Source organism: Silurus meridionalis, chromosome 8 (genome assembly GCF_014805685.1).
Source record: "Silurus meridionalis isolate SWU-2019-XX chromosome 8, ASM1480568v1, whole genome shotgun sequence".
NCBI classification, from domain to species: domain Eukaryota; kingdom Metazoa; phylum Chordata; class Actinopteri; order Siluriformes; family Siluridae; genus Silurus; species Silurus meridionalis.
In genome coordinates, this window is record NC_060891.1 from 12,896,352 (window position 1) to 12,922,987 (window position 26,636).

At 35.6% G+C, this 26,636-nt stretch overlaps 2 protein-coding genes and 1 long non-coding RNA gene across 5 annotated transcripts in view; 2 read left to right on the plus strand and 1 right to left on the minus strand.

The window, feature by feature from the left end:
* Window positions 1-6,737, plus strand: part of slc25a21 (solute carrier family 25 member 21) — a 74,582-nt gene extending 67,845 nt beyond the window's left edge. For 2 of the 3 annotated variants that reach the window (XM_046855133.1, XM_046855136.1), the window contains exons 6-12: window positions 448-507; window positions 1,509-1,616; window positions 1,718-1,882; window positions 3,676-3,857; window positions 5,031-5,083; window positions 5,181-5,276; window positions 6,187-6,737. In XM_046855133.1, coding sequence (XP_046711089.1) covers window positions 448-507; window positions 1,509-1,616; window positions 1,718-1,882; window positions 3,676-3,857; window positions 5,031-5,083; window positions 5,181-5,242 — 630 coding nt within the window. In that variant the 3' untranslated portion in view covers window positions 5,243-5,276; window positions 6,187-6,737. The remainder of the gene's footprint in view (window positions 1-447; window positions 508-1,508; window positions 1,617-1,717; window positions 1,883-3,675; window positions 3,858-5,030; window positions 5,084-5,180; window positions 5,277-6,186) is intronic. The other variant, XM_046855134.1, reaches the window with a different exon arrangement.
* A 3,096-nt stretch (window positions 6,738-9,833) lies between these two features.
* On the minus strand, window positions 9,834-17,112 carry pax9 (paired box 9). Its single transcript, XM_046855009.1, has 4 exons — window positions 16,919-17,112; window positions 15,716-16,348; window positions 13,715-13,854; window positions 9,834-10,186 (listed from the first exon to the last, which is right to left on the minus strand). The coding sequence occupies exons 1-4, from the start codon at window positions 16,920-16,922 to the stop codon at window positions 9,932-9,934; spliced, it is 1,032 nt and encodes a 343-aa protein (XP_046710965.1). The 5' UTR covers window positions 16,923-17,112; the 3' UTR covers window positions 9,834-9,931.
* Window positions 17,113-17,194: 82 nt separating this feature from the next.
* On the plus strand, window positions 17,195-23,123 carry LOC124389616. The gene is made up of 3 exons (XR_006926602.1): window positions 17,195-17,332; window positions 17,889-18,154; window positions 22,828-23,123. It is a non-coding gene; the product is annotated as an uncharacterized LOC124389616 (long non-coding RNA).
* Window positions 23,124-26,636: the final 3,513 nt, after the last annotated feature.

Sequence of the window (26,636 nt, forward strand, 5' to 3'; positions counted from 1 at the left end):
GATGGACATACACATTCAGTTTTTGTATTATATTTTACTTTATTGATTTTGTTTTTAAAAAAAAGGCAATTTGTCTTTGTCTTATTAGTTCTTCTTTGATATATTCTTAATTTTCGAATTGTACAATGACCACTGCTCATAATTTGCCTGTCTCATTATGTATGCTATGTGGGCACGTGAGAGCATGTTGCTGTTATGATCTTCATGGTCTGTGTGTTAGCTGTGTTTGCTCAGGGTGGTGGCATGACTTGCATCTCTCTTTCTCTGTGTGTCTGTGTACATGTTTGCATTTGTGTGTGTTTTTATATATATATATATATGTGTGTGTGTGTGTGTGTGTGTGTGTGTGTGTGTGTGTGTGTGTGTGTGTGTGTGCGTGCGTGCGTGTGTGCCGGTCTCAGTCTACTTCCTGATGCTGATATCTAATTTGTCCTGTCTACACTACAGTTTTTCACCTTTGAGCAATACAAGAACCTGCTAAGTTACACTACCTTATCTCAGGGCCTGGTAAGTCATTCCATATGCATATACTATGTGCATAAACACACACGTGCACACACATGCCAGTGACCATACAGTGCATAGTGTTTTTTCCTTTCCTACTTTAGAAATCTATTTGGGGTGTGTTAAAGGCCTGGAGAGAAACACTTACAGTTATAGAAAATGTATAATTACCAGTTAATATATTTCCTCAGTAAGTCCACTACTTAGAGTAATAAATGATTACAAACCCAGTATTGCCTCCAGCATTGCTAAGACTGCTGACAGAAAGGAAGAGGTGGATGCTAGTCAAGTGAAGTGTGTGATAGATGATCCATTACTGTGACAGCACTCTATTACCTGCAGCTCCTTCTGTCATCTTTGACACACACACACACAGACACACAGACACACACACACACACACACACACACACACACATCCATTTATATCTATGGAGAAGTTAACTTTAGTATACATTTCAACACTTTCCTTTGCTACAATGCATAAGATCTGTATGCCAATTAAAAATATCTATACATGCTACATCAATTCATTTTAAGAAGAAAGGTCCTTTAGGATCTTTGTGAAGAATATGAAAATGAAATTCTTTTCTGAGTCATTTAGTCCATTCAGGTTAAGCTTTTATTTCTGCATCTGGACAAATTAATCTTTGTTCCAGTCAATTTGTCTGAGGCAATTCATTCATCTTTGTCTTCTGTCTGGGTCCCCATTCTTCCCTGTGTGAATGAATGATGGAAGCAGTTTCTTTCAGCTACTAGGTTAAAGTTAAGCCTTGCATCTGAACAAACACATTCGTAGCAAGCTTCATATCACTGTTTTATTGTTTACAATAAATTACAGTGTTGGTCTGACATTCATACATAAAGCATTGACTGATCATCCAAAATATTGTTTCAAATTGATCATAATATTGATCATCCAAAATATGTCTATTTCCATATGACGCAAATGCTGTCTAGTCCATAGCTCTTTTGGCTTATTGCATCTTTTCCTGTCTACATAAGGCTCTCTCCGTAGCCGGTCTTGGCTCAGGTTTAACGGAAGCTCTGGTGGTTAATCCATTTGAAGTAGTGAAAGTAAACCTTCAGGCCAACAGAGATTCCTTCAAAGTGGTAAGAGACAATAGTGATAATAGTGTTTTGAGTTTATCTAATGTCATAATATACTTTGAATGGTAAGCTTATTCAGTTCTTGTGCCTATTTTCCCATCCAGCAGCCATCCACATTCACCCAGGCTCGAATGATTATTAATTCGGATGGCTTTGGTCTGCGTGGGCTAAACAAGGGCCTGACCTCCACACTGGGGCGCCATGGTGTTTTCAACATGATCTATTTTGGCTTCTACTTCAATGTTAAAAATGCCCTTCCTGCCAGCCAGGTAAAAAACAAAACAAAAAAAAAACAGTACAACCTTAAAGGTGGTGATGGTAATTCTCACATCACAAAGATGAGCTCTTGCTTTTCATGACATCTGTAGAGCAAGAACTGTAATAACGGTGCAAACTGTTTTTCACACTTTAGTATTAAATTAGAAAGCTAATTAATAAGATGGATTGGTGTGCAAGAAAAAGGAAAGAGACATAACGATAAAGAGGTGGAGGAAAGGAGCTGTTAAGATCAACTGTACTAATCCTTTCTATGTTTGTTCTCTGTCACATCCTTAAAGGTTCACATTACACACCCGGCAGGGTTCTAATCCCAAACAAAAGTTAATTTTGTTAAATTGAAGTGGAGCCATGTGCTCCACATGTATATACTGGAGCATTAGATTAACTTCAATTAACTAATTGGAAGCAGGCAGCAGTATTGTTTCAGTATTGGAGAATTACAGTGTAAGACCTGCAGAGCATTTCATATCCTGTAGATTTGGAATGAGTCATGCAGTTTCATTGTCTAAAAAGCTGCCTGTCTGTTGGGGCTTGAAACTATTATTTACTCCTCCTCCAGCCAAGCAGACTGACAAAATTGTTCAAGAAAGCTGAATTTTGAGGGCTTTGAGGTTTCAGCTTGAGTCATTCTATAGACATTAAGATTCATGTAGCCAGATCGAGATTAATAAGTGATTCATCTCCTCTGGTGGCTTCTGGCCACAAGTGAGCATGGCCATCTGACTATGTGTACTAAAAACTATTTGTACAGTAATGCTGCTGTGAAAGCCTCCTGATCCAATTACATATTAATACTGAATTTGTTTGTAGGGGGCATCCCACAAAAGCCACGGTCCTCTGTGAGAGAAATGAGGAATGATAGAAGGTCTGAATGGTATGTTGGCTGTGTGATTGTAGGGTCCAGTTAATGCCCACCCCCCCAGTGTTGCTGCAGACTGTTGATACAGTTCGTCACTCAGGGTGTCAGCTGCTTTGAGAAAAGGCCGGACACAGCAAGGCTGCTGTCATTTGTAAAAAATATCCTGGCCAATTAACTGTCAGAGCTACATGGGTCTGGCCTTCTTTTGGTACTGTATACTCTGGTGCCGAGTCACAGCCCAATTACTCAAATTGTCCCCATATGCCTGCCCAGTCTGCCTGCATGATCCCTGTTTATAAATCCTATCGCCAAAGCTCACCCTGTATCACGTGATCTGCCTTAGCCAATAGGACTGCCACAGTGTTCTTAAGAAACACTAATCTGCCCCCTGCTACCATAAATTGATCTGAGCTTTCATGCCAGCATTGCAATAATATTCACAACCCAGCCCCCTTTCTTCTTCCTTTGTTATTCTTTTTGTCTCCTTTTCCACTCTTACTATTTAGTTTCTACCGCCACACGGGATGCCCCTCAGTGGCATTTTTTCCACTCTTCATTGACTCCACATTTGCTGGTCTGTATTTTCAAAGAAGATGATTAAGTCAAAGTCAAAAATATCGAAGGACAACCACTGCATACTTTAGTGGGCAGCTGTTTTGTGTTTTATATGCCTGGTTTATGTTTTTGAAATTCAGCTTTAAAATCTCCTTTTTCTACACAAACATTAGAATCATGTTCCTCTTTCCAAAACAATATGTTAACAAACCCGCAATAGCTCCAGAATTCCCTGCCACAAATGTTCAGAACTGAACTACATACTGAAATGCAGCTGATCTTTTGTGCTCTGGGTCATGAAAGATCTTGCTCTTATGCATTAAATTTAGATTCTTCCCAGTATCTTCTTTATCATTTCTCTCCGAAAAGGATCCTCATCTGGAGTTTATGAGAAAGTTTGCTATAGGACTGCTGTCAGGAACCATCTCATCCTGCGTGAACATCCCCTTTGACGTGGCTAAAAGCCGTATCCAGGGTCCCCAGCCAGTCCCAGGGGAGATCAAGTACAGGAGCTGTTTCCAGACCATGGCTTTGGTGTACCGTGAAGAAGGGTGAGCTCTGCTTATTTCTATCAAAATTGAGAGATTGAAGCTGGACAAATGCTACAGACCAATATACACAATGAATCAATCAATTAAATAAATAAATAATTTCTGCATGAGGTGGTGTTGTGTGGGATTCTCATATCTGATCTTATTGTGATCTTCACTGAAAGTCAATGAAGCAGCAAAAAGCAACTTTTGTTTGCACACTAAATATTAATGTCAAGTGAGATGCGGGTGTTTCTCTACCAACAACTCCTAGCTGCATCTGGTCAACGTTCAAATTCTTTTTTTTTTTTTCCGCTAGGTAAAAACACTGAGGAGAATTTTAGGCAGTTTTTATTTAATGAGTTTACGAACTACTACTTCTAGCTATGAATAGAAACATTAAATACTGAACATGTTGATATGCTGCTATTTTCTTCATAATAAAGTGTGTAATAATGAGTGTGCAGTGATTTTTCTCAGGTTGTGGGTGGGTGGGTCATTGCTGTTGTAGATGCAGAGTCACTTTTGGTTGATAAGCTTGCAAGTGAATTCATTGCTTTTATGAGTTTTCAGGGTTGTGATTTGCTCCTTTTACTTTGCTCATGGAGACTGGCAGACTGCTTCTTATTAGATCAGTCGGGGCCTGGGTTAAGGTGTGTATGTGTGTGTGCATGTGTGTGAGACCGAACCACTAAGTGTAGCCATTTGAGCTTTAGGGTGCTGAGAGGGTACCCCTACCCAATTTTTGTCCAACCCTCTAACACAACACAGTCCTATCTAATTAGTGGTCCCAATGGGAGACGTCGTTAAGCAGGTCCTAACGAGGCGCACGGCGCACAACAGGTCAGTTTAATCAGACAGCGGGGCAAGGAGGAAGTGGCTCGAGCCTTATTAACGCCAGTAGAGGCAGGGGACAGAGGCTGGGACACGGAGAGTGGCGACCCCAACCTAGAGATCAGCTTGAACACATTAGGGGCAGGTACAAAACATGGCCAGGTTTCAGGGCTCAATATCTGCTTAAGAACCAAAAGGATGTGTTTAGTAGATTTCTCAAGTACTAGACTTTAGAATTATAACAATGCATTTATTTGTACATAAGAAATTAAATTGGAACTTATATGTTATGTGTTTGAAGGTTAGTGGAAATTAGATTGACTGTTGTTTCACACAAGGTCTCTTATTTTGTTTGTATAGATACCTTGCATTATACAAAGGACTAATTCCCAAGATCATGAGACTTGGACCAGGTAATCTAAAAAACATTGTATAATTTGGATATATTTTTGCTATTACATCTCATGTCATGTTGATTGATTCTCATGCCTTGTGGTTTGCTGTGTGTAGGAGGGGCTGTCATGCTGCTCGTGTATGAGTATGTCTCCGACTGGCTACACAGAAACTGGTGATAAGAGCTGTCAAGCAGCAGACAAATTTCACTCTGTAGGTCACAAGTACATGCACGCATCAGCTTTCAAAATATGCCAAAGTGTTCAAAAAAAAAAAAAGAAATGACTCAGTAGCAGTTAAAGGCCAGGATTGGCTCTGAACTGCGAGAGAATTTTTTTATCTGACTATGGACCATATCTAATTTTTCTCCCTCTGATTTTAAAAGATATATATAAATATGTATAAATAATCATCTCATAAGGGTATTGTTATTTGTGATGCTAAGATATCAAGGGCAGTTAATATACACTGGCACTGTAACCACAGCAGAGCTTCACACCCAAACAAAGACCGCAGTCTTTTACACTCACCGCTAACAGGAAACAGGATCAGATTCAGCTTACCTTAAAACAAGTTTAAGACGTTGATCTTTTACTAATGGAAGTTCACTTCCTTTCTGAAAGAACACCACCAAGAAATCCCATTTAGCTCCAAAAAGAATAGGGATAAGGATGGAGTTTAGCTCAACACATCATGTTATCATGTTTTATCAGATGATACTTGTTTCTGTTTTTCACTTTTGCTGTTATATGTAGCATTCAATTTTAACACTGTTTTTAATGTGATCCTGGTAGAAATTATATGTGCATTAAATTCAGCATATTTTACTGAATATATGCATTTTTTTTATTATAATGTAAATGATATTTGAATAGTTTACTATGTTTTACAGTGTTTGAAACTAAATATGCCAGAATATGCCTTGTGAATGTAGGAACTAAATAGTTGCTATTGCGTTTTTCATTGTTAGAGGATTCCAATTATTTTTAACTCTGCTGAAAGAATACACAATCAATCTTCATCACAATCTTCTTGCCTTTTTGGATCTATCATGTCAATGATCGTAATCATTAATTTAGTTATCATTTTTTCTTTTCTGTATGTGTCCTTTACATCTCCTCAGAAATCCTGCTGCTGAAACCTTTTGGATGCCTGTCAGCCATCGCAGCTGTTCGAGCTAAGAACAAGCTGTCAGTCAGCTCTTCTAGCCTCCAGGTTGATGCAGCATAACTCAGCACAAGTTAAAATAACAAAATCATGAAATGCGCATATGTTGACAAATGAATGGACAAACTTTTTGCCCTCTCCCACTTTGCTCTACGCCTACTCACTGTTTCCCTGTCAGGATTATTGACACACGTACACCCAAGACCAAAAAGGACAGAAATGTTTGCAGTGCCTCTCCATATTTCATTTATATGTTTTGTTAGATTTCTAATTTAATGTTAATAGGTTATTTCCTATAATCTAAAGAGTACTTTTTGCTCTTTTTAATGCCGTTTATATGCCCAGTTTACATTTGAAGCTAATTTTATATTTGCAAATGTTTTAAAGAAAGCTGTTTGAAATTACATTTTCTCTCTAGAGAAACCTTGAAGACAAAATAAATGTGTTAACTATGCTAATAGTAAAAAAGCATGTACTCAGCGAAAATAAAATTCTTTCCTATTTCTGTCTTGTTTAGTCCCGTCCGTTTTACTTTCTCTTTAACCAAATTTGTGTTTATACGTCTCAGATGGTCATGCCGGAAAACACGGCAGCTGTGCCTCTTTGTTTTCTGTAGTTGGCACTGTACATGTGTCGTATTCTGCAGTTTGCATCTTTCTGTCTTGCTAAATGACTGTAATTTGTTTTAGTTCTATAATACAATAAGTCACTAGGCTCATTAGCTACGACTTCAGATTTTTTCACTCGAAGGGATGTGTTATTGGTCTAAACAGTGAAGTATGAAGTCACGGACGCTCAGCAGTGCGCTGTAATGCTTTGTAGAGTCAGTTTGCTCTGTCAGCTTGTTTTCTCCATTATGAATGACGATGGCGTTACAGTAGTATATTCAAGTCTTTGTATTCCAGAAAATTCCTCAAGTCGTCATAAGCTTCCATTCAGTAGTCAGGAATTCCCAACATGTGCATAACTTCTTGTGGTTATCCTCAACTACGGATGATAAACGAGCATAACTGCTATCGCTTTTGAATCTATTTATATTCTTATTTATAATATAGTTAAGACTCTTACGGTTAATGCAATTATGACTACAATTCTGAGCATTGAAAAAAAAAATCCACTTTACTCCTCCCTACACTTGATTGCACTGTGAAGTTACTGCACTAGCATTCTTCAGCTGAGCAGTGTAAAATGCAATCAGTACAGACAGCAAGACTGTGCTTTCCCTAAGTGGATCCACTCAGACTAGGAGGCGCAAACTCACCTGTGTGTGTTTAGAACATGTTTTTCTAATACGCCAGTGAAAACAGTCTGCTTATGGTCATTATTAAATCAGGCCAGCACATTCACCATGTTCTCCGGTATTGTTTAAGACCCTGTTTAATGTTACAGAACCCACACTCCTGTCTAAAGCCTGATTGCACATGCACAGTCAGCTAAAGATAACCATGTGACATTTGACATTGCTTTCTATATAAATTAATTTTAAACAGATGTGTACGTGTAGGTGTTTTAAAGGGTAGCGTGGTAGTTAAATGAAAGTTTAATTGTTCGATCGTGTTCTTCTGAGCATGGCCTGTGTGCTGTAATGGAAGATTTGCTCGTCTCACAATTTCAAGAAAACATAAGAAATTACTGCGCATTTCTTTCTATGCTCAGTTGAATTCCCACTCTTCTACTTATCATACATTTTAGCATAATGAAACCTATGTGGAAGACGTGATTGATGGCCTTTTTCACTTTTGAATATTAGCAGAATGTATATAAATGTTATTCATCCTTAATCCCATAAAAGTTATTGTACAGATTATTGTGTAAATAGCATAGCGACAATCGGTATGTTAAATTCATGCAGGTGTAGTGTCAACGTCCGTGTCCCTAAAGCCTGCAGACACGTAAATGGTATTCAAAGCTCCTAGTTTGAATAAAATGACGTCACCAGAATGTGTGGTGGCTGTGATGCGCTGTTCGTGTGGTGCCTTTTCGGTGGTTCATGTACGGTCACTGAGTTTCTAAAGCAACGGTCCGTGACCACGGTGCCAGGGTGTAAGTGGTTTCCAAGTCAAATCAGCAGTAGCACTGGGTCAGCTGTTTACACTGCAACATGTGGAGACTGTTGCAACATGTGGGTAAGTTGTAACTACACTATTGGATTTCCACAGTTGTAGTCAGGAACAAAGACATGGCACATGTGCAAGTTACAGATGAGCATTTAAAACACTCATTATTATATATCATAAACAAATTGGCTTCAGCATATGTGTCTGTCCGTCTTTCTTCAAATTGTCCTTTTATTGTGTACATTTTCGCAGCCTTATTTTAAAATCCCATTATAATCATGTGCTTTGGTTTATTTCTTTATTTTAATAGGGTTATAAGCACTACATTCTGGTTAGAGTGTGGTATTGTTCTTATTAATCAGAGTATTTAAGCAAAGTTTAAAATAAAAGTATTTCTTATGAGTTTCCGTTTTGTACAAAAGTATACCCATCGGAAATACTTTCATTTGAAACTTTCATTGCATGTAGTGATGATTTGTGATCTGTGCTTATACATCTAAACTAAAGGCCCAGTTCAAGGAAGCTGCCAATCTGGAACCAATCATGGAGAGCAGCAATGGCATTGAAATACTTGGCCATTGAATCCAAAAGTGATGCCAGCACATTTGTCCTGTCATATAAAATCAGCTTACCTGCATCAGATTAAAATGGATGTTTTCTGCTTTGCAATTAATTTTTACTTATTGATAAACTGTGACCATTAAAACTAGAAATAGACAATATAGCACATTGCTTCAGTTTAAGATTTGATAGTATCCTGAATACGGAATTTGATATTCATACTACTACTTATAATAATAATAATAATAATAATAATAATAACAATAATAATAATAAATAAGAATCTTTATGTGGCAGGGGAAAAATAATCCATAAATTGAGATCTGTCATTTGTCTCATTTAATAAAGATACATTCAATTTCATTGTGCAATGTTTGGAAGTGTGCAGTTTCACTGGTCATTAATGTAGAATGAATGAATGCGGATGGTGTCAGAATATGCACCACTGTCTCACACTGGCTCTGCATGCATTGATGTGTAACAATTGCATAGCATTCAACGTACCTTTCAGACTAATAAATAAATGTTAATAGCTTCTCCCAAGAATTCTGGCATACATCAGAAGAGAAGTGAAAAATTGGTATCCTAAAAATTTTTTTTTTTTTATCAAATTGTGACAATAACAAAAGCAAAACATTTGAACTTGAGTTATTTTTAACACCCTGAAACACTTAAATGCAGACTGACCGGTTCTGTTACATAATGCTTATTCAGTATATATATTCACAGAAAGAACATCACTGAAATTGAGCTAGCAATAAATCCTTTTGATGAGAAAAGGGTTCACTGTGTTCTGATCTGCAACATAGGCTATGAGGATACTCTCCTCTGCACCATGGACAGATAGAACTAGCACTGACACTTTCTCTCTTTCACTAGCAAATGTGGAGTTTATGGGAATTAAACCAGGGAAGAGTTGGACTCCTCAGTCATATATATATATATATATATATATATATATATATATATATATATATATATATATATATATATATATCTCAGAGGGTTCACGTAAGTCCATCCTGCAAAGGCTTTTCTGGAAAGTCCTGTCCCACATACAGTATACTGTCCTTCTGGTCTAAATCAGACTGCAGAGGCAGTGACGGGGTGCATGGAATCCCGGGCGGCTGCCATACTCTTGAAAGCCAAAGGGGCAGTGATGTCACAGCTGTGGGGAGAGAGAGCACTGCCACTGGGTGGCTGCCATGTGGGGCCGGTCACATAGGCCGACGTGGTGGCGCTGTACCCCATGTAAGGCGACACTTGGGTGGGAGGATGGTAGGGATGTATGCTGGGAGCTGTGACATAGCTGTTCACTGTGGGCAATCCATTCGGCATCTAGGAGAGTGGAGAAAATCAGGCATAAGTGAACGTGACCAGAAAAAAACAGAAAGATTTCTTTTATCATTTCCTAAAAGATTGAAAAAGAACAAACTAAACAGAAAAGAATAAAGCCAGAGGCTTGCATGAACCTCGCCAGATAGAAGAATAGCGAATGACAAAAAAACATGTAAAACTATTGGATACTTTTCATGATGGGATATTATTCATCCCATTGTATTTTCCCCATGGTTTACACATATGTCTTGGCCAATTGTTTCACCCTTTACCTATACATAGGTCTTAAAGAGCCATTGCATAGGTGAGCAATTTGGATTTGTATGTATTAATTCCAGCACTAATTTCAGAATCATAAAACACTGATGGCATGAACATCTGGCTGAAATCTCACACACAAAATCACAGCATGTAAAAAAAAAACTAAAAACACACTAGACCTTTTTGATAGATTTTGTTTGTTTGTTTGTGTGGGGTTTTTTTTTTTATTATTATTATTTTTTTTTTAATCTTAGCCTAAATGTACACTGATTTGGACATTTCTTTTCAACCAAATTTCTCCCTCGTGTCTCTCATAGGACTTTTGGGGATTTTCAATGCCTTACTGTAATCGTGAAATTAATATAAACCATACGTATGGGATTACTAGCAAGGCCTACAGGCACGAGAGCGAGCATATAGGCTTGCTGCATAAGCCCACAAGCATATAAAAAATTATTAGCAAAATAATCAATGTGTTTTAAGTAACCTGGCTTGAGTTCCTTTAGGTAATAAGCATAGCTACAAAATTTGCGACTGAACAAATAAAATATAATGCGCCGACAAGCACGTTCACAAAACCAAGTAATCCAAGTATTTTTTTAAGACCTTGTGTTCCGCAAAATACACTATGCTTTTGGACTATGCTTTTTATATATTTTTTTACAGCCGACTATTTATAGGCGAAAATAGTTAATTAAATTAGGCAAAACATTTTAACAGTTATTTTATTTGCGGATGCTAACCTAATTATTATTATTATTATTATTAATTATTATTTTAAGTATTTTATTTTATCAGCATCACCCTAAACACTCTCTCTTCCAGTTAAGATCTTAACTTTACGATGTTTTAATAAAGCTAAACATGATGTAGGCCCAGAATAATGTGTAAATAAAAATACATCTAGTAATAATAATACAGTTGTGTATATATTAAATGCATCACTAATAATTCATTCTATGTTTAATAATACGCGGAAAATAATACTAAAACATTTCTCATCGATGGTGGTCATCATCATAATTACTCTAAGACTTCCTTAATAACAATTTAGCAAATTGTTCTGGGGGTTTCTCTTTTTCCCCTTGTCACAGTAATCTTTTGGTAGGAAGTAAACGACTCTGGAGCTCTTGGCCTCCGTTCTAGTCTCTCATTCAATCCAAGTTTCTTCGTCATATCTGGTCATTTATCGCCAAAAGACATCCCCAAACACGGGATTAGCGGCTTTTCAATGTTGCGTAGCAAAACTCTCCAGGCAGCGGACAAGTATTAGACTTTGAAGTCACTTATTCTGGATAGTCATAATGGCCTGGGAGTCCAGGCAGCGCTCATGTGCCGGTAATAAAGATTTATTCCGTCGTATTCCACGAGACATAAACCTCTAATCTCCTGTAATAATCGATTAATCAATTGCCTCGCTGTGTTCCAGGACCTCTCTCATCAGTAACAGACGTCAACAGTATTCTCATCTACAGCTCTATAATAATAATAATAATAATAATAATAATAATAATAATAATAATAATAACAATATAATTCTTATTATTATTATTATTATTATATTATTATTATTATTATTATTAATTATTATTATTATTATTATTATTATTATTATTATTATTGACACCAAAAACCGCATGCAAGTATCATAGTAAATTCACCACCATTGCTGGACTACTAACAGCAGCATACCGTTTTACATGCAACTTAGTAGAGAAATATTTTAGAATAGTAACATATATATATATATATATATATATATATATATATATATATATATATATATATATATATATATATATACGCGACTTGTGTCGCTGATGTTCTGCTATGATTCTGCTATGATTTCATTATGAATAAATAATATTGCACAAATTCATGCTGAAGAATTTGTTCCCATTTCAACAAAACGAGCAGAGATATGATCACTGTGGATGACAGACATTCCGAACAATAAAAAAGCAAGCATTTATTGATTTTCGTCATCATTTTTGCCGTGTGTGTGTGTGTGTGTGTGTGTGTGTGTGTGTGTGTGTGTGTGTGCGCGTGTGTACGAGCGCCGGTGCTGGAGCAACTGACAAACAGAGCTCGAGAAGAATCACAAATCTTTATCCACCAAAAGACAAATCAAAAAGCATTAATGTGCTTAAACTTTAATACATCTAGTAAATGAATTTAAAATTAAAATTCTAAATCATTTATCCAATATTTAAAATGAGAATCCCAGCATGCTAGCACTCTGTTTTGTATTAAACATGTATGTATTGATATTTATGCATTAAATATATATTTTAACACAACCTAAATGTTTTTATTTCTATGGTGAAATAAATAATGGCAGACATTCTCTACTGGTCGAATAATATTATATTTATATATATATATATATATATATATATATATATATATATATATATATATATATATATATATATATATATATAATTAATATTTAATTAAAAGCGAATTATCTTTGTGATATGTCCACATGCTGATTTATCAACCAAATGTTAATATGTTGGCTATTAGATGTCTGTTTTAAACAATTTAATAAAAAAAATAATAAACTATGGGTTCCTTAAAATAAAGACTATATTTAATCATTTAAAATGTATTCGTTATTATTATTATTATTATTGTTATTATTGTTATTATTATTATTATTACTTTAAAAGCCAGGGTTATTTCATATGTTATAACAATGTAAAATGTGTTTAGACACTGACACAGAGACAAACATCAGCATATTTATATATATGCTGATGTTTATCTCTGTATGTCAGGTAGACGATGTTAAATGTAAAAGATTTGGACAATACATAATCTTCATAATACACAGTATTCATACGCCCAGTTCATTTAGGGGCATATGATTTGTGTGATTGGTTGTTTTCATTTTAATAATAATAATAATAATAATAATAATAATAATAATATCTCCAAGGGTGGGTCTAGGTCAAGGAGGAGACGCACATAACTCCACACATCTTTTCCAAACCCCCAGATCCCCCAACACATGCGCACACACACACACACACACACACACACACACACACACACACACACACATACACACACGCACAGGCATTTTTGTCTGTAGTTATTAATAAGTACTGATCGAATGAACCGCATTTTACAACCGCATTTTGTTCTTCCTTTCATTTAAAAGATGATTCATTATTTCTATGAAGTGCTTTTGTTTGTTGAGGTTGTATTATTATTATTATTATTATTATTATTATTATTATTATTATTATTATGATTTACCTGTGAGTATTTCGCGTCAGCTTCTAAGTGAGGCTTATCCACGCCAATGACTAGTGGAGAGCTTGCTGACGAGAAATTACTTCGGCTTATAACACTCCATTCTTCTAGTTTGGCGCTGGGAAAGGACACACTGTCACTAACTGAGAGAGGCAGAACAGAGACAAGGAAGATAGCAGTGAGAGAGGGAACACTAGGGCTCCAGCAGAACAGCTTCAGCTCCAGCCGCATAGCCCCCCAGTCCTGCTATATCCCATTCCAGGCCGCTGAGCTTATAGAGGAAACGCTGTTGCTCTTAACATCTGTCATATTACAGTGGTTTACCTTTTCTCTGCTGAGCACAACGAAACGTTCAGCTTGGCTGTTAAATAATCCAAAAATGTGTGTGTGTGTGTGTGTGTGTGTGTGTGTGTGTGTGTGTGTGTGTGTGTGTGTGTGTGTGTGTTTGTTGGGCCAAACCATGCTTGCAGTATCCTGGAAATATAAGGCGCTTCTTTCGTGTAATGTGTAATGACCAGGACCCTTTACTGAGCTTCTTCCTGTGAGGCCAAATTAGATTTACTCAAACCGCTTTAGTTTAGTCCGTGATGGATATTATATTATACATGCTTTGTAAAGGTTGAAATTGGAAAAGGAAGGCCACCAGGGCTGTAACACGAGACGAGGGGGGGCAGTAAAGTAAGAGTGGTGTTTGTCGTGTACCCCTCGGTCAGTGTATTTTTCTTATTATTTTTTACAACAATTAAGACAAACAAAAAAAATGTTGCTTAATGAACACCTGCAGTGTTTATATAATTCCATCTGGACACACAAAAAATGAACTCTGTAGGTGTTAATTCAACGCCGTAGGTGTTAATGCAGAACTGAGGATTGTGCAGTTTGCTGTTGTGTGTGTGTGTGTGTGTGTGTGTGTGTGTGTGTGTGTGTGTGTGTGTGTGTGTGTGTGCTGTGCTGTACAGACCTATACAAGACTTGACCTAACAAACGTAGCCATAATATATTTTCCTGTGTCTCTGTAATTATTAATAAATGGACTGCATTGTGAAGCAGTAGATTCAGTACTGAAAAGTCTCATGTATATTATACTTTACTCCAGCTTTCAAAACCTGCCGCAAACATCTGCGAATCATTTCGAAACGCATAAATTGTTTATAAAGTCCGCCTCTGAGAACACATTCCTCTATGGTATTTCTTGTTCGGTACGAATATCGGAACACAGTCGTGCTGATTAGTCTGATTAAATGTGAGCTACCTGAATTGGGGCCTTTGATCAGACGGACATGTTTCTGTAATCACAAGGGATTTCTAGACAGTAGCTACATTTCACAAACCTATTCTGTCTTCAGCCATAAGTTCAAGACCCACAGATATTTTGGTCTGATTCTCATTCCTATTTGAGAAACATGCTACTTGTTTGAATTGAAATGATCCCATATTTCAACCTCAGTGTCGTGACTGTGATGTACAGTGACATCTGAATATATTTGACATCAGGTTAATATTGATTATTTTTTTTAAATAAATCTCAAACAAACAGTGTAGTCTCAGTTTTTTTAATTATGTAAACTTGAAACAGTGGATTTCTTTTTTTTTTTCAGTCCTCTGCCCGATCATAAAGTAAACCACTCGGCCATTTGTCTTAACGCAGAAGAATAAAACAATGTATTTATGACTGCATCTAAAAAAAAAATTATAATAACAAGGTCTAATTTATCGACGTGAATTGAATGATTTTTAATAGAATGACTCTATTACTCGAAATGTCATTCAAGCATCGGTATAGTGCTGGTAAGACACTGAAAGCTATAGTTTGTAACTTTTATCATCTGCTCTCTAAGCAAATTACCTCACACACACACACACACACACACACACACACACACACACACACACACACACACACCGACCAACACACTAGTGAGAGACAACACACACACACACATTAAGTTAACTGCTGCAATAAAAAAAATAGTTTCCATTACCAAAAACTGAGAGTATGCTTACTTTGCTGCTCCGTTATTGATCGAATGCCAAGTATATCTGTGACAGAATGAGAAGAAGGCCATATTCTGTGCATAGCCATATGTCCCGGAAGAGCGGCCATACCAGGGGGAGTTGGTACTTTAGTCCCTGTGGCTGAGATCGGAGTCGGATAAGAGTATAAGTGGTTGTAAGGAAGCGCAGGCTGTGGCTGAGGATGAGAAGTCTGCTTGCTCGCCTCGTACTGACTTTGCTGCGACAGATTCCCGATCTTGTTGCGAAGGATCCGGCTGATCGAGCTGACAGAGGGGAGATTGAACTTGTCACACACGCCGTCGGCCAGCAGTCTGTCCCGAATCTCCCAGGCGAAAATCCCCGGGTCCCGCTGCTTGTAAGTCCTAATGTGCTTGACTACGGTTGGGGTGGTAACTCGCGGCTTGCTGCCGCCTATAGCACCGGGCAGGATGGAGCCCGTCTCGTTATAGCGAGCCAGAATCTTGCTCACACAACCATGAGAGACCCGCAGCTGCCTGCTGATATCACATGGCCTGATTCCCAGCTGTGCCAGTTCTACAATCCTGAGGCGGATGGCGTTGGGTAGCGGTCTTCCGTTCACAAACACACCGCCGAGCTGATTCACCTCGCCAAAGGCTGGTTCTGGTGAGAGAAAAAGCAACCAAATTAGAGTTGAATAATCCTATTCCTGATCGAACCACAACATGCGTTGAACGCTGACGTTTTCACGATTAATCGTCAAACCAAAGGTGTCCATTTTTTTACGCAAAGGCCTTTCATTCTCAGCATTGAATAGCTGTATAGGGTATAAGAGCAGTCCCATCCCCACCTATATTTTACATCACATCATAGCAGAAAAAAAAAAAAAAAAAAAAATGGCTCAAGGTATAATTTCACATGGTTGAGTGTGTTTGCAAACATTCCGCAAACTATTCCAGCACTTTGTTCAGAATGACCAAAATGACATGTTTGTCCGAATCAAGCACATAACACATTTATATATATGTATATTTCCTACACGTACCGCCTTTGTAGGAGCACTAAACACGTGAATAACTCCAAAAAAACAAAACGCTATGCTACGGATTCTGTAAAAGTGAATCACTAACACGCGATCTAAAGTCTCCATCTCATGACACTAATCTTCGACGGATTGTTTACAAGCCACTCCGTATTCAGGAGGTGGGAAAAAAGACAGTTTCTATTTCTTACCCATTGCGTGTAAGCCTCCTATGACAAACAGAAACCCCCACAGTGATGTCCTCTGAAGAGCTTCAGTTCCAGTTTAGGTCTCTTGAAGGCCTGCAGGCGAAACAGCGAGTAAAATCGATCGGCTGAAGCAGATGCGATTGCGATTAGTTGCGAGGGAGGCAAATTCGCCTTGTGTTTCCTGATGGCGAGGCGGACAGGGTTACATTTCAATCCGCGGCTATGATGGGACGGCCTTCTAAACTTTTGTCTAAAGCACGGACTAACCGTCCAATCACCAACCGCCTTTCCTCGACACTGTGCAGCTATTGGCTGAAGAAGTTTGACATGACAAGCCGGCGCACTGCTGAAAGTTTTCCTCTTTTCGACTGCAAAAAAACATACAGCGTTTCCGATTTATTTTGCGACTACAAAACTGTAAGACTTGTAATCTTGTAGAGAGTGTTTGCAAGGAGAAATTAAAGCACTGTAAGAATGAAAAAAGATTACAAACAAGAAAAAATTTTTTTTATAAATAAATAAATAGAAATTTGTCCACAGGATTGGCATGCACAAAATTCCTAGAGGGATAGCATACAAATAAATCGAATTGTACTTAAATATAGTGAAATTGTAAAAAAAAAAAAAAAAAATAAAAAAAAAAAAAAAGCAACTGCAAACCTCAATTAAAAGCTACAATTTGTCCAATTCATTAGTCTATAAGAAAAACTTAACAGCAGCTATAAAACTTGAAACTATTCGTATCTGCCAAAATCGTGCTCATGTTGGTGATTCTTATTCAAAATACCAACATCTTTTTCTAGTGCTATTATTTAATTGTGCTATTAAAATATGAAATTAAGTTCTTGTATTTAACAAAGTTTACAGCATTGTTCGTTCATTGAATGCAAATACTGTGTGTTATATAATAATGTGCCTGTTTGATATTGTCAATTTACTGTTTTGATCAGACTTTTGTTGTTCTTTCTGACAGATCATGGTGCAGTGTAGAGGTCTTTCTGAGGCCCTGCGTGGTGTCAGGTGGAAGAGGCTATTGTTCGCTTGCACTTCGGTCTATTTGAACAGTCTGACAGTCTTTGCATAAGGAGCCTAAGATGCTCGAGAGTCATTTATATCTGTTTCCTGTTTACCCAATGGACCATTTTCACCGGCTTCTATCGCTATTTGATTTGCACTTTCTCGTCTAAGCATGCATTTTTCTTCTACATGGATCACTTTACACTCTATAGGCACAAACAGGTACATCGTAAATTATTTGATTACTCTTGAATATTTTTTTTTCAAAAATTACATTTGTTTACTATTAATTGTGTGCATGTTGTTTTTAATTGTCTCGTGCTCAATAGTGCAGTTATAACCATCACATAGCCCTCAAAAGTGTTGTAAGCGTTTCTTTCTCGTTTAGGATCTGTTGTAAGGGAAAACACACGATGCGTGCTTTTAAACGCTGGAGATGTTCACTTTTTATCTAGCTCTAATAAAATTCTTAACCTAGAAGGATTAGATGGATAACCCAGATCTGACATGCGCCAGGATAGAAATAAAGGAAGTGAAAAGACAACAATTTGGTTATTTAAATTGCACATATTTTAGGACTCTCACGATGTTAGTTTTTTTTTAACGTTTGTGGTATTATAGAGAGATTTGCATGAATAGGTAAGGAAAATTACACCTATAGACATCGCTACTGGAGCGCAGAGAAGCATTTGAAAGACGCAGCCAGCTGTTTTTTCCTCATTTTTAGGCGTTGCAGAAAGCTTTTGGTTTTGTCCTGTGTTTTATTTTGTTGTTGTTTGAAAATAAAGTACAAATAATTAACTTTTGCACGTAAGCTATTAAGTTGTTATTATTATTATTATTATTATTATTATTATTATTATTATTATTATTATTATTGTAATTATTATTACATATAATTATATATAACAATTGATGTTGTTATGAATATAATAAAAATGATGATGATATTAACAATGATAATAATAATAAACAAATGATCATCATCATTATTATTATTACTATTATTATTATTATTATTATTATTAATAATAACAATAGTACAATACTTATTATTGTTATTATGTTTTTTTATTCAATTATTATTCAATGATCTAAATAACCTGTGAATTTATTTACGATCATACGCATGAGCATGATCTGATTTTGCACGCCAACCATTAACCCGCATGCAGTAATATGATGGTCTATATTTATATACCCACTGAATATGTGTTCAGAACAGCGTCTGTTCTTTCTTCCTACGTCCTTATTAGCACAATCAGGAGTGAAATAATAGGAAGCTCGACCACAAAATGAGCCATCAAATGCTACCAGATATACAAATGTCAAGAGTAGTTTTGTAAATAATTACACTCTCGAAATGAGTTGTGTCATAAATGTATTGTGGTCAGATAACGTTACAAGTGTGTGTGGATGTGGAGGCGAGTTTACACAACGCGGCGGTCCAGTTTACACATTTATAACTCGAGCCTATAGTAGCGAACGGATTGCAAAGCCTATGGTCAGCTTGTTATTGGAGGAGTTACATGATTATTCAACAATCTATAACAGCTGCTGGGTGCCAACACTATTAAACCTGAACATAAGAACAGCAGGACTTTTTTTAATAGTGTTTATGGAAATCTCATACAACAACCACAGCTATAGTTTAGGGGTTGAGCATATAGAATGTATTGATTAACAAAGTTGAATAACTTCTGTGAACAACTGTGGTTATTTCAATTTTTATTTTATATTTTTTTATTATTTTTATTTATATATTTTTTTACAAACTTTTATCCCAAGACAGCATTATTAATCAGCTTTGGAATCGATGAAACTAGTTAAACAGCATGATACAGCATGAGCTCAATGGACAGCAGATTTTGTTTCTGATCTGTTTGGCGACCAGAGAAACAAGAGAAACACCATTAACACTTAAAGTCACGAAAATAACAGAAAATAAAAAGCATCCTCATAAAATTTATACGGGCATAAACATGACCGTATTAAAAATATTAAAATATTTTGTATTGGCAGAATTAAAAAAATACAAAATCTATTTTCGCTATTCAATGCCTGTTTATTAAACAGGGAAAACTGTCAGTAAACGTCCGTCATGTAAGTCCATGACTCAGATATAGACCCCTCACTAATACCACTCCTAAGGGGAATTGGAGTTTATGTTGATGAGCTTTGACGCTGTTCCCTTCTCGATCATTCCTCTTGAATCCATTCCATGCTCTGATGGTAATGACTTTGTGCATTAAGGTAGTTTACGTCACTTTGAGCACAAAATTAGGAAATCGATTGTCTTTGTTGTCTGTAAAGTATCAAGCACGTGGTGATGTCATTCGTTTAGAGAAAACGCAACAGCAGCTGGAATTTCATGATGCATTTTAAGTTTAGAGTTTTGTCTTTTCGGAAGTACAAATACAATAAAAATTGAACTTGCACAAGATGCTCCAGTCATCAGTCAGAGAAGAGACAAGTTTATAAGCAGACATAATAAGCCAATACTATAATATATTTTTTGGCTCACAAAATCACTTCATAAACAGACACGAAATAGACCCTTTTATAACTAAATAACATAACTTTTCTTTGCTAGCAGATTTACTACATCTTGTTTACTACATAACGCAGTAGGGTATGACAGTACCTGAGACATACAGCGCATAATCGGCCAGATGTGTAATGCATGTGATATATGAACATACCCAAAACCTATTCAGTGTTGAGTTAGCAACTGAGTTAACACTCACACACTTTTCATTTCATGCATTAACAAATGGTTGTTCATAAATCTTATTTTCTGCTAAAAGATAATATGGTGGGTGGGGGAGTCCGAAAAAAAACTAGAAATTGATTGTATTGTCATTCACAAGACACAGAGTGATTATTTTATCCTTTTAAAAACTGGATCTGAAGCTTGGCTGAATCTCAAACTGGGCCTTTATATGCATTTGGCTATATTATAAAATATATAACTTTGAAAAAAAAAAGCATGGGGGGTGTGTGTGTGTGTGTGTGTGTGTGTGTGTGTATTAAATAATTAAATAAATAAATACTCAATACTCAAATAAAAAGCTCAATGGTCTTTCAGTTGACATTAAGCACATTGGCATTGCCTGTAACCAATTACACCATGGGCTTTATTCCTATCAAACAGTAGGGTTTGTCTTATGGGATGCAATAACACGCAAGGCCTACTGGGATTTTTTTTCTTTCTCAGCACCTCTATTTTATAAACGAGTCTTGTTTCAACTTTGAGTCGGGGGGCACATATTGGAGAATTTTCCGGCGAGCAACCAATGTCTGTTTTTCATAGTCTACACTAACAATCCTGACTTCAACAAGATTGTGTTTTAGTCATGTTTATTTATACAAACAAAAAATATAACAATAGTTGAGCTTTGCATCTAGGTCATATGCAGATTAGCAAAATAATATTGAACGATCTCCCATTTTGTTTATTTGACTTCTTGTTTGTTTTTTTGTTTTTTGTTTTCCATGTTAAATTATAAGTTGGATATAAATTTCAACCAAATTCTAACTTAGAAATCGCAAACGTTGGATATTCAAAAGTTTAGTGCAGCCATTGTTTACAAATAATTTATTATCAGGTGATTTACCAATTATTTGACATTTGTTTGCACAAATATTGATTTGTTTGTTTACACATGTATTTGTTTGTTTGTTTATATTGTGCATAGAATCTAAAAAAGATATATGTACAAAAATATTTTCCGCCCAATACTACGGATTATTTATAAATGTATTAGTATTTAACCTGAGATAGTGTTAATAAAGACAAAGTTGTAAAGTCAGATTTTTTTAATACGATAAATTAAAACGATTAAATGCGTATTTGATTTATTAGTTCGCGTCACCCAATGGGTGATTCAAATCTGCAATAATTAGTAGTTTTTAATAAATCATAAACACGTTTGTAATATCTTATATATATATATATATATATATATATATATATATATATATATATATATATATATATATATACAAATTTGATCAAATATTTTTTTTTTATACACATTCTAAACATTTGATCTCATTATTAGAAGCAATGGTAGAGGAATTGTTTATATGATTGCTCGTCTAACGCAGGCTGTGCAATATATATACCATAATTGAGACTGTTTGACCATGTTCTCTATTTTATTTTAGCCAAGTGTTTGTTAATGAGTCACAATAATCTCATTTCATAGTAACTCAAAAATGTATATTCATAAATCAATGCGAATGTTCCATATACAACCGGTTAATAGAATTATATCAAACCACCCCCTACCCCCCGCCCCCCCACCCATTAAAAAAAAAAATAATAATAATTACATAAATAAAAATACTGTGATAAACCTGAGTCATTGAAAGCATTACAATAACAAGACATGGAAATAATAATCTACACCACATCGACGGCTTTTGCTCTGTTATTAAAAATATATATTCAAATGAACTAGTCAAACGTTTGTGTGCTCGTTACTTACATGTTATGGTTTGCTTTCGCTACACTATTACAATTTTGAGCCATTAGGAGTTCGTCGGTTGTGCCTTTGGAGGACCACTTACAGGTTCTACATGAGCCTAGAGAAAATATAACCAACATTGATGTTGATCATAAAAGCCACCAAGAAGAACCTTAAACAGCTCTACAGACTTTACAAACATGACTATCAATTAATTCCTATCCAGTGGCTTCCTTCAAAACATGCATCATATACATCATATTATTTACAACATAACAATAAAAAGACTGAAAATAATCTTTAGTTCAGGATATTTGAAATAGTCTTAAAAATGTAAGGCAACCTCTCTGACAAGGGTCTTGCTGTAACTTTTTTAAAGGATCATTGGATGACTGATGATTGTAACCTTTATCTTCTAAACAGGACTGACACCATTAAACGGCTTTGCAGGTTAACACCTCTCAAAGGTTGACTGCTCCTGTAACTTAAATCCAGCAGTAATGAGGAGGACAGCAGGTTAACGACGTGTGTACGGCGGTTTGCGGGGCCAACTCGCTTTTTCTCTTCAGACACACAAAAGCAGCAATATTTACTACTCTTTTATACATCGATCACACTGACAGCTTTTAGTCAAACCACATGGGCTTCATTAGTCTTAAATATTACATTCCACAACAATATACCTGTCTAAAAACAAAATAATATTACATAAATAAAACAATCTGAATGGCACAATAGACTACAACTGGTTTCATCTGATTAATGTCGTCTATTGATTGTGACTCGTGGATGTTTTCAGTTCTGTCCTTGGGTGCATTTACAAAAGCTATTGTGTCTGAAATGTAAAAAAAAAAATATCAAAATGTATATAAAAAAACATTAAAAAAACAAGGACTATGCTCATCATTTGAATATAAAAATTCATTTTTTTTTTTACCCTCAATTAGTTTAAAAAAAAACTGCATTCTGGCAGTGTAAAAATTCAAAACGTTGTTTTTTTGGTAATCATTTGAATAGAAAAACAGATTGCATTCGATATTACATTCGGCTAATTTTATTTACTTGAGACGTCTATGGTGAGAGCGCCATCTGTCGTTGTTTGAATATTACTGCATGGGAGTTTTTCCTCCAGATTATGTAAAAGACGCATGTAAAATCTTAATAAATTGTATTATGGTATTATTTTTCATTAATATATACTATTGGAATGCTCTGATCTATACATCATATAGACTATAGACTGACTGATATCAATATACCAGATAATCAGTGCTCTAAAGCCTGTTTAAATTGGCGTATTTAAATGACTAATGTTTTAATTTTAGACTACAAATAGTAAACTGCAAATCGCGGATTTTCTGATTTCTTGATGTACTTGCGACCCGTCTAAAGCATATTAACATTCCGGCATAATTTCGGGATTAATGAATTAATGACTAAATTAATTAAATGAAATTAAAGAAGCTATATCCCAAAATACGCAGCAGGAGGCGATGCTGTATCAGGACACGTTGCTAATTGTTCAGCTTTTTTTTTTTTGTATTTAGGTCCTACGGCGCCATCTAGTGGAAATGTACTATTCTGCAAAGTTTGCCTGATTCAGCCTGAGCACTAGACAAAACAAATGTTATGAAAACGATTCATTCAGCCTTACAAATGGGTGAGCATATACATTTTTACAGTTTATTAAATTATTGCAAGGAGCTACAATAGATCGTTTAATAATCCATTTTCTTTTGTGCATATAATTATTTTTAACAGGGACATATTGAGCATTTATTGTAGCGAGGTTTCTTGGAGAACATAATGTATATTTTTGAAAGGAACTGTACGAAATGATTTATGCACTTCAAAAATACTTTCGTTTCTATTCTCCATTCTTCACAGCGTCTACCGTGATTTTTCTCACATTGGCTTATTTACAGAAGACAGGCGGAGATAACCTAAACGTAGGGTTATGATTTATTTACCAATATTGTTTGACTGTATGTTCCAAAGTCTCTCAGAATTGCATGATTCAGAAGCTATTTGATGGTATCACAAGCAAAAGAATTGGAAAATCAATCGTAATAGTTTTTTTGAATGCTGTCAGAAACAATATAAAGAAACAACATAAAGGGTTCTCCAGAAAAAGAACAAAAAAGTAAGAAAATAAATTTAAGAATTTATAATTAACGACAGTTTCACAGTACATTTGAAACTTTAAATATAATTTAAATAATTATATATGACCTGGGGGGAAAAACTAGTGAAATCAGTTTAATTCTGAATTAGCTAAAACATTATTTATGTTTCTGATGTAGCAACATCTGCAATAATATAGAATTATCCTGTTATTATAATGTCTCCTCAATTTTCATTAAGTCAGGCATGCTATCTTTTTAAATGTTAATTATATATATATATATATATATATATATATATATATATATATATATATATATATATAAATAAATAATCCTCAGCTTTCATCGAGGTCTTACATACATTGTTTCTTCATTCAAATCTTTACTGTTGTATGGGAGTTTTTTCTTTTCACTTCAGAAAGCATCCTCTCCTTTCTTTCCTTGATCTTCAACACACTTAAAGAATTGCCACATCGTATACTTAAGGTTGAAAACATGGAATAAAGTAATGCAAAATATGCACTACATTACAAAGTCAAATATATTACTATTCACTTAACTACATTTAGCAAAATCCATTGTTTATATATATATATATATATATATATATATATATATATATATATATATATATATATATATATATATATATATATATATATATATATATATATATATATATATATATATATATATATATATATATGAGTTGATAAAACATACTGTAACTGGTCAATCAGGCAGCAAGCCATAAACTGGGGTAGTGCACGCGCTCTGTGTTGAACTTGTTTTGTTATTGCCGCTTGGTGCTACATTCTTAACACAAACATACAGTTTAACATCAGTTCAACAGCAAGCAAAACATTTTGAGAGTAATAAATGATGGAAGAAACTCCAGACTCTAACTTGCCACAACACCCCTGGCCTTATTTGCACGATTTTTTTTAAGTATTTGAACAGGAGGTTTTAGGTCAGGATAATTCTAATAGATATCAATCAGTGTTTGACTCATTAATATCAGTCTATATATAAAGGTGTGCTAAAAGTAATATTAGAGTCTTTTTTACATAAACTGAGTTGATTAAACACGAGTCTTGTGACAAAAATAATAATAGGACATAATAGGGAAAAAATCATAGTACTTTGGATAGTTAAGTACATTTGAAGTCAAATACATTTGTCCTTTTACTCAAGTGAAAGTTTAAAGGGAGCACTTTTACTGGAGTAATATTTTACCTTGTGCATCTTTACTGTCACCCAAGTAGTTAGTGTACTTTATCTACCACTGCTTATTTCATAGCAAAACGTGAGAGGTAGGAGTTTGGCAATGGCTGGTATGATCTCATAATTATGATTTGGACCAGAATGACAAGCAATGACAACATTTTTTTATAAACCAATTTAAGTGAGGTCAGACTGGTCTAGTATTTGACATCAGTAAAAGTCCCTGGGACATTCATTATATTTCATCTTGAAAGCCTAGAGGCTTAATGTTTCAGTTTGAAAATAATTGGCTCTAATTGGCCACACTTAACCCATAAACTCTGCTTGTTGCCAATTCACCTTTAGTACAATGCTGTTCTGATATCAGAGGCAGAGTTTAAGACAAGTGCTTATCTTTATAAAGGGTTCTTAAACTCAGTCTTCTTAATCTTCTTTCTGCTGCTCCTTTTAGAGGTTGCCACAGCGGATCATGCGTCTCCATACTACTCTGTCCTCTACATCTGCCTCCTTCAAACCAACTACCTGCATGTCTTCCCCCACTACATCCATAAACCTCCTCCTTGGTCTTCCTCTTTTGTTCTTCCTGGTGGCTCAATCCTCAGTTTTTTCCCACTGATGTACCCCATGTCCCTCCTCTGCACAAGTCCAAACCATCTCAATCTTGCCTCCCTCACCTTGTCTCCAAAACGTCTTACATGCGCTGTCCCTCTAATAAAATGTATCATTTCTAATCCCATCACTCCCAACAAAAACCTCATCTTCAGCTCTGCTACCTCCAGCTCCACCTCCTATCTTTAAGTCAATGCCACTGTCTCTAAACCATACAACATCACAGGTCTCACCACAGTTCTATAAAATTTCCCTTTCACTCTTGCAGATACC

Excerpts from the sequence above, each read along its gene's own strand:
- pax9 (XM_046855009.1), bottom strand. Across the intron at positions 13,855-15,715 it reads ATCAATAACGGAGCAGCAAA|TTAGTGACAGTGTGTCCTTT; the intron begins GTAAGCATACTC and ends TGCCTCTCTCAG. Across the intron at positions 10,187-13,714 it reads CTGACGCGAAATACTCACAG|ATGCCGAATGGATTGCCCAC; the intron begins GTAAATCATAAT and ends CCACTCTCCTAG.